Source organism: Podarcis filfolensis, assembly GCF_964270895.1.
Source record: "Podarcis filfolensis genome assembly, chromosome: 5".
NCBI classification, from domain to species: domain Eukaryota; kingdom Metazoa; phylum Chordata; class Lepidosauria; order Squamata; family Lacertidae; genus Podarcis; species Podarcis filfolensis.
Window position 1 is genome coordinate 27,425,657 of NC_139608.1, and position 13,669 is coordinate 27,439,325.

The 13,669-nt window shown below is 41.4% G+C and overlaps 1 protein-coding gene across 1 annotated transcript in view; it reads right to left on the reverse strand.

Annotated features, from left to right (window-relative positions):
• Positions 1-13,669, reverse strand: part of ATP1B3 (ATPase Na+/K+ transporting subunit beta 3) — a 34,390-nt gene that overhangs the window by 8,132 nt on the left and 12,589 nt on the right. Inside the window, exons 2-4 of the mRNA XM_083613952.1 lie at positions 10,600-10,728; positions 6,405-6,512; positions 476-663 (exon numbers count right to left, since the gene is read on the reverse strand). Coding sequence (XP_083470078.1) covers positions 476-663; positions 6,405-6,512; positions 10,600-10,728 — 425 coding nt within the window. The remainder of the gene's footprint in view (positions 1-475; positions 664-6,404; positions 6,513-10,599; positions 10,729-13,669) is intronic.

Sequence of the window (13,669 nt, forward strand, 5' to 3'; positions counted from 1 at the left end):
GACGCAGGTAGGGCCCTTGTTATTAGCAGTAGCAGTACTGGCATTCAGCCCAGAAATATACTGCTAATAGTTTAGTGCTCTAAAACACAAAAGTTACATGATTTCGAAGCTCCTGGGGATACGAAGGGAAAACAGGACAAAATGCTGCTCCTTTATGCAGTAAAAATGTAATAAAATTAGCCTGAAAGAAATGACACAGGTATGCAATTGCTTTCTCTCCAAATTCAAAACTGAGGGGAGCTCCACAGGCGTTTCTAACAGCACCTATAAAGCACTCCAACATGGGTATCAGTTAAGAAGCTTGCTCATGCAGGTGTTCCATAGGTGCACTGGAGTGAACACAGACATGCCTTAAGTGATGCTGCCTGATTGCAAGGGCCAGCTGGTCACCACAAACCATCCTTCCACTTGAAACGCAGTTGCCAGCAGAAACATAGGTAAGTTTTAGAAAGCTATAAAGAGTCAATATACTTACTCTATTCATTTTTACAATAACACATGGTGTCCCTTTAGCATAACCAAAAGTTGCATCTTGTAGTCCAGAGCATGGTCCCAAGTTAGAACGATTAAATTTGCACACTTTTTTTTCAGCATCAGAATCCTGTACAAAGAGTTGTCCTGGAGTACACGGGATGTTATCCACCTGCTTTGATTCATTATACGCTGGGGAAAACAATTCAATGCATCATATTACGCACCCATTAATTTGATACATATAAAAACTATTGACTTAACAGCTTCAAAGGCTTTGGAGAATGATTTCCAAGCTTTGAAATAAAGTAACACACATTCAATATTCAGTATTCACCCAGACAACTACAACACACATTCAATAAATACTCTTCCTGAAGTGAAGGACAGAAAGAACTAGTGAAATATAGATTGCTTTAAGTCTACTGGAAAAGTATGATGTGGGGACACTGGGGCCATGCGGTTCAGTTAACACTGCTCTAGCATTGTACAGTGGCCTTCAATTTGTTAATAGCTGAAATCCACCTAGAAGCCTAGCTGCAACATGAGAATCAAAAAGTTTCAAAAGTCCGTGCATCTGGAGCTGGAACCTGTTAGCAATCTCAAGGTCATCTTTGCTGAAAACTAGCTCAAAAGGTAGCTGGCACCAAATGGTAACAGATGCTACTGGTTTTAATTCATTGCAAAACTGATGTCTCCTGCTGGATTTAGAATTTTAAGTTCATTAACGTCCAAGCATGGTGCAACATGTGCTTTATTATCATCGCACTGATTAAATTTCTGATGATTTGTAAAGAGCTTTGATCTACTCAAAAGAGCAAGAGATCCTCACTGGCCACTCTCCAAACTCCCCCTAGAATAAGGGCTACAACTCTAAGGCCTGGTGTGGGCCCATTTGCGGCCCATAAGAAGTGATAGCAGATGTTGGAAATATGCCAAAAACAAGAAGCGCAGTAACTGCTGGAGGAAAATAAGAGCTTCCCATCCAGAAGCTTTAAACTTGCTCATCCTTAAGGGTCTGACAGACCTGGGGACCGGACAGGTGACAGGAAACACAAAAATAAACATAAAAGAGCAAACCCCCAATAGAATAAAGTACAAATGTATCAGCAGTAGCTGGCAGAGTAGAGTGGTGATGCTTCAGCCATTAGGTGGCATTTTCAGTCTCGGCTGTTGCTAGGGTAACTTTAAAGTATGTCTTCTTGAAAACTTAAGTTTCATTTATTATTATTCTTGTTCCTCTACCTACCTACCAAGTATATAAAAAGGTAAAGGACCCATGACAGTTAAGTCCAGTCGCGAACGACTCTGGGGTTGCAGCGCTCATTTTGCTTTACTGGCCAAGGGAGCCAACGTTTGTCCGCAGACAGTTTTTCCAGGTCATGTGGCCAGCATGACTAAGCTGCTTCTGGCAAACCTAGAGCAGCGCATGGATACACCATTTACCTTCCTGCTGGAGCAGTACCTATTTATCTACTTGCACTTTGACATGCTTTTGAAATGCTAGGTTGGCAGGAGCAGGGACCAAGCAACGGGAGCTCACCCCATTGCAGGGATTCAAACCGCCGACCTTTCGATTGGCAAGCTCTAGGCTCAGTGGTTTAGACCACAGCACCACCCGCGTCCCTACCAAGTATATAACTGAATGCAATTGTAGATCTGATATTAATATTTGACTCAGGAGAAATATTACTTTTATTTATGTATTTATTACAATTGTATACTGCCCTTTATCTGTAGATCTCAGGGCAGTTCGCAGCATAAAAATACAGCACCCAAGCAGTGGGCACAGCCAATGTTTATGTGCACATGCTCTTATACACCAACACACAAAATCAGCATTTCCAGTCCTCCCTATTTCAGCGCTAAGGTGGAGGTAGCTGAAAATACTGTCTTTTACTTTTGAAGACCAGGCAAATTTTCTTACTGATCTTAGTGCTGTGGTGCTTAATGTTAAGAACTGAGATAAAAGAATCCTTTGTCTTAACCATCCATATGCTAAAACATACATCACAGCTGCAAGAAGAATATGCTTAAGCATCCACTGATACATCTAGTGGCATTCAAAAATGCCTGCTTTGTTTTATATATACAGTGGTATCTTGGGTTACATACGCTTCAGGTTACAGACTCCACTAACCCAGAAATAGTACCTCGGGTTAAGAACTTTGCTTCAGGATGAGAACAGAAATTGTGCAGCAGCGGCATAGCAGCGGGAGGCCCCATTAGCTAAAGCGGTGCTTCAGGTTAAGAATAAGAACGGACCTCCAGAACAAATTAAGTTCTTAACCCGAGGTACCACTGTAGTGAGCTATCTGTAGTCTTAAAACAGGATTGTCATCAATTATAGTTGTGAATTTTTCATGATTTTACAGTTTTATCTTTTGAGATAAACCTTTAAAAAAATCAATTGTGGTGCCTGACAAAGGTATAGATTTCAGCTTCAAAGCCATTGCTATACCAGGTATTTCAGGGCACACAAAATGGAAGTTGCCAATAAAAGTCTCCAATGCAATACCAGAAATGAGGCTTTTAGTGTATGTTCCAATGAAGTTCTAGAATTTAGCAGTTTTCTTTTTACAGCTTAACTGCAGTGTTTCTAAGTGCCTATACAAATTTGATGGTTTCCAACTTAGTTGCTACTCTTTCAACATGGGTCATTGGCAAGTTACTTTTCTCAATACAAATAAGACCATATTTAATACAACAATGGTTGAACTTGCAGGCAGACTTACTAGTTGTTCTTTTTTACTTTCTGGGATATCTCTCTGCAGTGAAGATTGTGTTTCATACTGAATAAAGGCATGTCAACAGTACATTCAAGTCTGCATTGTTCTTATCAAAAAAGCATCCATGCTTGCTGCAATCTCCTTTTTCATTCATCTTTCCTTCCACTGTAGCTTGCCTTTGCTTTCTCAGTCACCTTCTCTTACTTTCAGCTCCTCTCTCGTTTGCCTTCTATTCATTTCTCCTCTCACTTTCCTCCTGTCATCGCCTCTGCCACCTTCGCTCACCTTTCTCTGTCTCTTATGCTCTGTCTGTCAACTCACTTTTCACCTTCTGCCACCTTTATTTGCCCCCCTTCTTTCTACTCTCACCTGCAACATGTAAAACAATAAATATGAGCATGCCTAAGCATGGGAAGCAGAGCACAGCTACTTAACACCATCTCTTTACTTAAGTTCCCAACCATCAGATTTCTAGTTTTGATGCTGGGCAGTTCCACCACTTTCATCCATTCCTGTGTCCCCAGTGCTGCAAAATTAAGGCTGCAACTCTATGCACACTTACATTAAAGCAACGAACAAGTGGGTTTACTGCAGAATAAATATGCATAGGCTTGCACGAAGAAAATCCAATCTAACAAGAGTTATGGAGGAGGGTGTACCTTGTGTAAACAGGTTCTTGGCTAAACTAAGGAATCAAGTGCACATCCATACCCCAATATAACCTGCTCCAGGAAAGGCCAAACCAATTTTGTTCCCTTTCATCAGCAAGGGCAGTTACAGTCATACCTTGGGTTGAATATGCTTTGGGATGAGCACATTCGAGTTGCGCTCCGCGGCAACCCAGAAGTAATGGAGTGCGTTACTTCTGGGTTTCGCCGCTTGCGCAGACTTCAAAATGATGTCACGCACATGCGCAGAAGGCCAAAACATGACACGCGCAGACACGCGGACACAGGTTACGTTTGCTTCTAGATATGAACGGGGCTCCAGAACAGATCCCGTTTGCATCTAGAGGTACCACTATACTCTTATTCCTTCTTTCCTTTTTTTTTAAATATATATTTTATACACATACTTTATTTTGATTTTGGCTATGATCAAGTTACAAAAAACATAATAAAGCAATCACATTTTTATAAAACCAGGACCTAGAAAACATAAATCATCTCAACAGTTCATTCATTAATTAAATCATTAATATCTTACCAATTTAATCTAATCAAACCCAACCAACTACTTATTACAGTCATGACAAATTGTATTACCCTTCTTTCTACAACTCTAATGTTATGCATTTACCTAGGAGAAGCAATCTTATTGTGAATCCTGCAAAACCTGGTCCTTGCTTCTCTGCCTAGCTCAAGTCTGTACTCTGTTTCCATGCTGGCAACAAACAGGAATCCCTCTACCTTGTCCCTCTACCTCCTCCACAGCCAGTAAGGAAACACAGGATAGTAGCAGACTAGTAAAGAACTGAAGATTCATAATGTTTGTGGGATTATTCACAAGATTGCAACTGTGGATAATTTGCTTCTGTTTGCTGTGAATGGGTGATAGACAAGGTACAGTTGCAATTTGCCAAGGTACAGTTGCAATTTGCCAATCTTCCCTCCTCAGCTACCCAAATGCACTGCTACAAGTATCCCAGATGCCCACTTATAAACTGTAGCTGGCAGTGTGAAGTGTCCTGCAACTTTCTATCCAAGAATACAGCAGAGAAAACCACACCTATTTCAAATGCAATTCCCTGACTCCCTTCCCTGTCTAGAAGGACCAGTAGTCCTAGATCCGGCTTCCAAAGCACTGGCGGCATTGCCAAACATTAACTAGGGTGTGTTACGTCTGCTCAATTTCATTTATAATGAAAGGCAGAAATCAGTCCTGCATGTGTTCTCTCATATAAATACAATTGCACACGGAATGGCATGCATTCTGGAAATGCAACAAGAACACTGTTGGCCTGCCCCTTGCAGAGATTTTTCAAAGTATGTTTGCTCCTTAGCTTTCCACGAGTCAGTAACCTCATAGCACAGGGCATACATTTCATACACAGAAACAATGCCAACATTATAACCATGTATGGCAGGGGGTTGGCCTGTTCTAGCCCACAGATTAATACTTGGAGGGTGGCCATTTAGATCACAAATGACCCCCCCAAGTGCTATCCATGTACCAAATGTGCTACTTTTTTGGCATGCTTTTCACTCAAGGCATACTTCTATGGCAGTTAATGGCAGAAGAAAGCTTGTTGAGCTAGATGGCAGAACTAGGCACTGTACTAATTTAAGACAGAAGGTCCAGCTCGGTGGCTTTCAACCAAAGTAGCATACAAATATCTCCAGCTTCCAAAGTAGACTGCAATGACACAGGTTTATTACATGCTAAAATGGTTGGGATTATACAGCCTTGTATTACTTGAATACATAGTTGTACATTTTTCCTCCAAGGTTCCCAAGTATGGTTTACAGTGCAGCGTTAGCCCTCTGGTTTTAGGAGATTTCTCACTGCTCCTGAACACCTTCACAGCCCAGTCTCTTTCACCAGAAGGACCCTGGACAATCATACAAGAACCTTTTCACATCCACTAGTGACACACTGCCTCATGGCACTTCAGTCTCCTGGTATGGAATATGCTCCCATTTCCCTTCAACATACGGCAGGCAGCATTCTCTACCAGTTGACATTTATGAAATATTTTCAAGACCAGTCTCAGGGCGACTGCAGCACAGTGACCAATCTTGAGCATCTAAAGAGGTGTGACTGATGGCAACTAGGTCTCCACTCTCAAAGAAAGATAGCAGCATATGTAGGCAAGAAATAAGCCACCAACATAATTTTCTAAAAGTTGGGTAAGGCCTAGAACCTTCAGTAAGAAATTAGAAGCTGACTTGGCACAGAATCCATTTTTCTTTTTAAGCACAGAGTATACACAGTTTATAACATGTTTCAATTAAATACAGAGGATGTGCCTACTGACTTTCAAAAGACTTCCTGTTCAGATTGCCAGTAGTTCTCAAAACTTTGAACAAAGCTACCTCCCTCTTTTATACACAATAATTTAAATTTTTTGGAACCTAAAAAGTTCCAAGGGGGGAAATACAATGACCTGATCACGTTCTAGACCTAACAGATGGAAGGGAGCTACTTTTCATTCCTGTTAATATTTTAAATAAGTTGCTTGCAAAATATAATATTTATACATACCTCCTAAAAATTCGTGAAGTTTTGTCACATAAGCAGTGTAACTTGCTGACTTATTTTTGCTCAGGAAAAATTCCAGTGCAGTATCTGGCTTTGGTGAAATCATTAGCCCTACAAAAAAAAAAAAAAAGAGGAAACCAAAGCTAGCTGTTAATTCATAACACTTCTCAGAAAGAATTATTCTGACACATAAATCCCTCCCCAAAATGTATTTATCTGGACTTTATAGAGATCATGAAGGAATGACCTGTTCATCTCTATTGTACATAATGATCTGAAAGTAATTACAGTATTTAGGTCAATTTTAGAAAACGTATCCCTCAATACTCAAATGATTTAAATGGCAGCATTATAGTTTCTGTGTGCTGCGCTGGTGCCGGCTCGCCAGAGCAGCTTCGTCACGCTGGCCACGTGACCCGGAAGTGTCTCCGGACAGCGCTGGCCCCCGGCCTTTTAAGTGAGATGGGCGCACAACCCTAGAGTCGGACACGACTGGCCCGTACGGGCAGGGGTACCTTAACCTTTACCTTTATTATAGTTTTACTGATTCGAGATTACATTTCACTTTCAACATTTAAGGTGTGTCTTTTTTATGCAGGGGTGATAACAGAGCAATCCAAGAAACAGTAACTTCAATCAAATCAACTCCCCGAAGCCAGTGATAGTGAGGCCCACAGAACACCAATGCTGCATTCGTGTACTCAGACACTGAAATTGAAGGCCTAGCCACACTAAGCATTAGCCAGTATCGTACTCTGTTTCAAACTTGTTTGCATGTATTGTTTAATGGAGGGCTAAAGATTTTGAGTCAAGATTTGAGTCAAGATTTCAACATTGGGTTTAGCTGTCCAGTCTACATACCACGCTGTGTAAAAATTACTAGTCCTGCTTACCCTCACTAATCACTTTCTGTGGCCTGATGCCACCTTATATCACCCTAGGAAATTTAGGTACATGAGAAATGTTAAAGAAATAGACAAGTGGGGCCCCATAACAAAATGGTGTGGGGGATGTGTGTCTCTGAGTCTGTAGCTAAAGGGCTTCAAGAAACACTGAAGGCAGCAGCCCCTGCTTAGCTTGGGTCTTACCTCAAGTGCAATTAAAAAAAAAACATTTAGAAAGTACAACCAGTCTGCGTAGAAGTAAACAGAGGGTGAGGCTTCTCCACACAACTAATGCTTTTATTTCCCTGGGCAGAGGTCCAAGGGAGCAACTTAAGTAACCCCACCTTTGGCATGCGATAATAGTGGACTACATTGCAGTGCTGCTGTACACTTCTCTCACCAAAGTCCTCTTACCTGGAATAGAGGCATATTGGTGAGCTATATTGCATGGTTGTTATATACTATTCTCTAGGCCCAGCCTGCAGTGCAAGGATAAAAGCAATGGATAACACTGCAGGGATGTTGTAAGGTACTCTCTCTTCTCCAGGCAAAGCCCCAACCGTCAAACCCCTGCAGGGTCAATATAAACCACTCAGAACCCAAGCTGCAGTATTCAGCCCCCTACCTCTCAAGATTAGGCAAGCTTCAATTCCATGGTTATTTCAGAGCCTGTTTTAAAAGTATTTGTTTACCCAGGCTTCCCCCAATTAACTTAACTACCAGAGTTCCCTGGGAAGAGGGATTGGTGGTTAAACTACCCTGGCAACTGTAGCTCTGTGAGGGGAATAGGTGGGTCTCCTAACAACTTTCAGCACCTTTAAACTACCGTTCCCAGGATTTATTATTATTTTGCTAACGAGGTATAACAATGCTTTAAATACATGGTGCAGACTTCCGGGTTGGCGCCATCGCCGAATGGCGGACTCCCTCCGAGCTCCGGAGGGAGTCTGCTCGGCAGGGGCTGGGTTCTACCGCACCGGCGATGCGGGGACCCTTAGAAACCACGGCCACGGAGGCCGTGGACATGGAGACTCGGCTTGCACCGTTAGCGCCCTCCCGACTCGTGAAGGAGCCTTTTTAAAGGCTACGGATCGGGTGCCGGGGAGAAGCGTGGTGCCTTGAGTTCTCTGCTTCCCCTGCTGAGCGAAGCCGCATGCCATTCGGCGGAGAGCGCTGACTTCTTCCATTGAAAATTCGGACTTTTCAACAACAACCCGTGAGTAAATTTGGAAATCGGGTTCAAAAGGAGGAAAAAAAAAATTTTTTTTTCGAATTGGATACGAGCGGGGGGGATCCAAAAAGGAAGTCAGTCCCCTCCCTATTGTAAACTTTCCAAAACAAGGACGGGGAAACCAAGACCCAAAAAGGCTTGCATTGCTGATAAAAATCCAAAATTTCACGATGGGGAACTACAAGAACTGTGCTGGAGGAGGAACTGGAGAAGGGAAACGCAACCCCCCCCCCTGGGAACCGGGGTGACTGAAGAGAGAGCCTGGTGAAAGGAGTCGGAGATCTTGACAGCTGTCAAAATAGCTGTCAAAGTCGAAAAGCGGAGTGGATTTTATTATGAGAACTTGGCTGGTTAAATTTGATACAATTTGCTACAACTTGTTAAAATTTGGATACAAAATGGCGAATACAAATTGACTTTTGGATTAGAGGAAACAAAGATACAACAATCCCCCTTGAGGAGTTTCGGGACATTACAAGGATTGGGAAAGTGGAAAAACACCAATGGAACTTTACAGGACTGGTTATCTTCTGGGAAAGCTGCAAAACGGAAATAACATCTCGTCTTCAGGGTGTTTTCTTTTTTGTTTTTTTAAAGGAGACAATAGATTTTTCTATTGAAGAAAGGAAGGGACTGAACGTAAGGTTTTGCCCCTGAATAACAACCATCCCTGCAGACTTACCAAACTTTCGAACTACAACGTTTTAGCAGCGGAACAAAGGGAAATCAGACTACAACCTGGAAAGAACAATGGAGGGAGTTCTATTACAGTTTTATTAAAGACTGAAGTTAAAGTTTTGAAAAATAATGATAATAATAATAATTTTGATTTTCAAAAAAATTTATTTTTAATTTTAAAAAAGAAAAAGCCAGCAAGGAGCTGGGGAAAAGTTGTGATTTATGGTCTTAAGAATTCCAGGCAGACACCAGGGGTTGATGGTCAGGGGGAAATTAAACCGGGGACAGGGGGGGGAGAACTAAAACTCCAAAGGCTTGCCAACTTGGTTATTTTTTGCTGAATTGGTCTATTATTCATTATATTTTTTTATTCTCTACCTTTTCTGTTTCTATTATCTGGGGTGCTTCTTTTATTAAAAAATGGAAATTGTGGAATGACATGGGGTGGGTCTTGGGGAAAGAACACTGGGTTTTTTTTTTCTTTTTTTTACTGTAAAACAAATTAAGTTTCAATTTGAATGGGGAACTTGTTTGGCCAACAATATGAAAGGGGAATATGGTAGGGGTGGGGGAAGGGGGGAGTCCCGTAAAGTGATATTTTTTGTATTTTTGAAAAATTTTAATAAATATTATTTAAAAAAAAAAAATAAATACATGGTGCAGATGTGACTAACATAGTGTCACCAAATCCTTATGAGGCTGTTCCCCATACTATTTTTTCTAACTTAAAAAAAAAACTTCTGCAAACCATGGGTGCTACAATTTTGGCCATATAATGGCAGGCATTCTCCACTGACATGCAGAAATTGAAGATGATTAAGATATTGGCAAGTGCTGGTTCACACTACGCCCTGGCATGTAGCCTCAATGATTGGTGAATCTGTACTTGTTCCTAGCATTTCCAACCACGGTTTGGAAGATCATAAATGTTTCTTGTTAACCAACTCATTGCACCAGAGTTGGGAAAATAAAATAAAATCCCTAACACTGTGGATTTGGGTCCAAAAAAGGACTTGGGGTTATCTGTAAATCAGAACCACCACTTCCCCCAAATTAAAGGCAACCAATGAAGTTTGCATTATAATACATAAGGAAATGCATGTCTCTGTTCCTTATGCCATGTAATTACTGACCAGATCTTATTTTGTTTTCATGTTTAACTTGTGTCAACTGTTGTAAGAAAACAGCTGCCTATCAATCTGCTTTATTTCTTTTGCTATTTTAATGCTTATGTGAAGGTCTTCAGATGAGTGGCAGTAACAAGAGCAAAGAAACCTAGAAGTTCAAAGTAATGCTGGCAATGGTAAATGCTTCCAACTTAAGAAAACTGCCTATTATAACAAAAGATCTATTGATGTTTGAGTCTGAATGCAAACTTTATCAAAGAAGAGGAATACACACTCACCTGGACTAGAAATGCGGTCACGATACTTGGGTATATCATCACGCAATGTTTGAAGCATAACCCACATTGTGAATGTAAAGAGTGCAGCTAAGAAGCCATAGAATACAAGATAAAACAGCAGAATTAAGCCTGCAAAAAAGCACACAGGATGTAGAAGTTAGCAATATATTTAATGCATCAATACAATACAACATGCAATCATCAATACTATTAGTATTAGATCAATTTCCTGCAAAGGCCTAAGTAAAGAGGTACATATTTAACTGATGCTAAAAAGTGAATAATGTTGGTGCCAGCCATACCTTCAAGGGAAAGGAGTTCTACAGATATGGTGCTCCCACAGAGAAGACCCTATCTCATATCACCACACTGTAGAGTTCACTCATCGGCAGGACAGCAAGAAGAGCCTACCATATAGATCTAAGCATATGGGCTAGCATCTTCAGGTATCTGAGTTTTCGGTAGTTTAGGATTTTATAGTTTATGATTAACACATTTGCAAACAGGCAACAAGTGAAGACGCTGTGAAACTAAACGCAGCTTCTGAATCAAGGGTAGGTCCACAGAGCACATTACAGTAATGTATATAAAATACTACAGCTAGGCTATCCCCACCCAGGAAGGCCATAGCTGGTGAACTAGCATTTATAGAAGTAGCAGCAGCAGCAGCAGCAGCAGTATTGCTACTGATGCTACCTGGCCTCCTAGTTATGCTGTTTACTTCAGCTGAAACCTGACACTCACCATACTGAAATCAGCAGGTAACAACATTGCTTGAGCTAACTTTTAATATTCTTTCCCCTAATTCCATACTTGACATTTCAGTTTTTGAAGCTGTATTATTTAGAAATAATTTTGTAGTAGAAAAATTTCTGCTACAGCAACATGCCCCGAGTATTCTGCATACCTTACCAACCAACCTGGTGGGCAGAAATAGTTTTGCAATTAAATTAAATGCAATTAAATGCTATTGGGCAAGATGAACACCAAGTTACAACACTGTGTTATCTAGCAGCTCTGCCACTTGGTTGCCCCAACTAATGAAACCCTTATGTCAATGGTCCATTGCAGCACTGGTGGGAAAACATGAGCAGGTTTTGGGGAACAGAAATGTATAAGGCAGCACCATTACAATTGCAGCCTCCTGCCCCCACTGGACATGCAGTTACCAGAACAACTGCAACATATCTATTAGCACACATACAGTGGGGGTAGAGTAAGCTGCTTCCACCATACATGTGTTCTGGAACATATAATAAGGGTTAACATTTAATATGTTGTTTGCTCAATAACTTGTTTAGGGAAACATAAAATTCACAGGGGTAGCCAACATGGTGCCCTCCAGATGTTGCTGGCCTATAACTCCCATGAGCCCCTGCCGTGGACAGTGGTCAGGGATGATGAGAGCTGTAGTCCAACATATGGAAGGCACCACATTGGCTATCTGATCTAGCATATGACTTGAAGAACCAGATATGGCTATTTCCTCTTACAATGCTTTCTTGGCAAAAATTGTTCTTGCCCCTGTCCAGCTCCTAATAGCCCTACTGCGAGGAGGAAGGAGAAGTGAGGTACAATGTGGAACACATGTCTTTTTGTCCACTGGAGGGCTAAAAGCAGCTGGAGGAGGGAACATTTTCATTAGAGAAGATCATATGAGAGAAAGTGCCACAACTCCATCTAATGCAACACAGACCTTTATCAGAGATCGTCAACCCACAAAACATACTTAAATATTCAAATCAAGTGTATTTAGGGTAAAGATTCTTAAAAAGCAATATATTAAAAAGTTTGAAAGAACAAAAAAATGAATTAGGCAGACATAGATTCTACAACACAGTCTGATAAAGACAAAGCAAGATGACCATGCAGCTGTTTCTTGGAGCCTTGAAGGGCTATTATCAGAGACAGCAGAGATAAGATGAGTCGGGTTATTATCTGGCCTTGACTGCTGTTTTCATCACATGATCAATTCCAGGGGGGAGGAAGAACCATAAATGAAAGGAAGTTGATGGTATTGTACTATGGCAACACATATGCTTAATTACTGGCATGTGTGTGTGTGCGTGTGCGTGTGTGTGTGTGGTTGCCAAGTGTGCAGCTGTGTATGACTCTAGTGTGTGTGCACAAGTCTGCAAATGTGCCTAAGCTCCCAAAGAGGTTGGCAGCCCCTGCAGTAAACTATAATTAATGTTACCTATGGCTTGTTTATACAAGCCAGCTTGATCACTTATGGTTAACAAGCTGACTTGTTAAAAAATACATTTTGCTGGTGCAGCTGACACAGCCAGCTGTGGTTAATGGAAAAAAGAAACAAAAACCTCCAAACTCTTCCTCATAGCCATTCCAGGGGAAGGCCATAGCTTAGTGGAAGAGCACATGATTTGCATGTAAAAGGCCCCAGGTTCAATTACTGGTTTCTCCAGGTAATGCTGGGAAAGACTGCTGCCTGAAACCCTAGAAAGTCACTCTCAAGTCAATCTTAACAGTACTGAGATAGTTGGACTAATGATCTGACCTGGTATAAGGAAGTTTCCCATGTTCCTGTGAGAAGCAAGCAGGGTTTAGTATAATGTTCAGCTGCAGCTGTTTGTCAGTCATCCAGGTGGGACAGGAGTACAAGCTCATTCATACACAGCTGCATACATTATCTCTTACAATCTCCCACCTTCAGATGGCTGCATATTGCTTTAAGTATGTTGTAAGAGCTAGCTGGTGTTGCAAGGGAAAAACTCAAAAGTACCCTAGTTTGGTTTGAAGACATTTGATAGGTTGTGGTGTGTTGTTTCAGCTTGTGCTGTTTAGGTGCCTTGAGTTCTCCCACTGCAAAGTTTTGGAATCTTCACTGCTACACCAGTTTTCACCCTATAGTCTAGCTCAGAGGTTTTCAACCTTTTTGACTCCACGGCTTCCTTGACCAACTACTACATTCTTTCTGTGGCTCCCCTGTGGGGAAACATGCTCTGAGCCTCAGAAGCCCAGTTATGTCACCCATTGCCTACAAAGCCAGCAGCCTCCCTTGTGGAGTGTTCCCCCAGTCTCTTCTAATCCTCTCCTTGGGAATACTCCG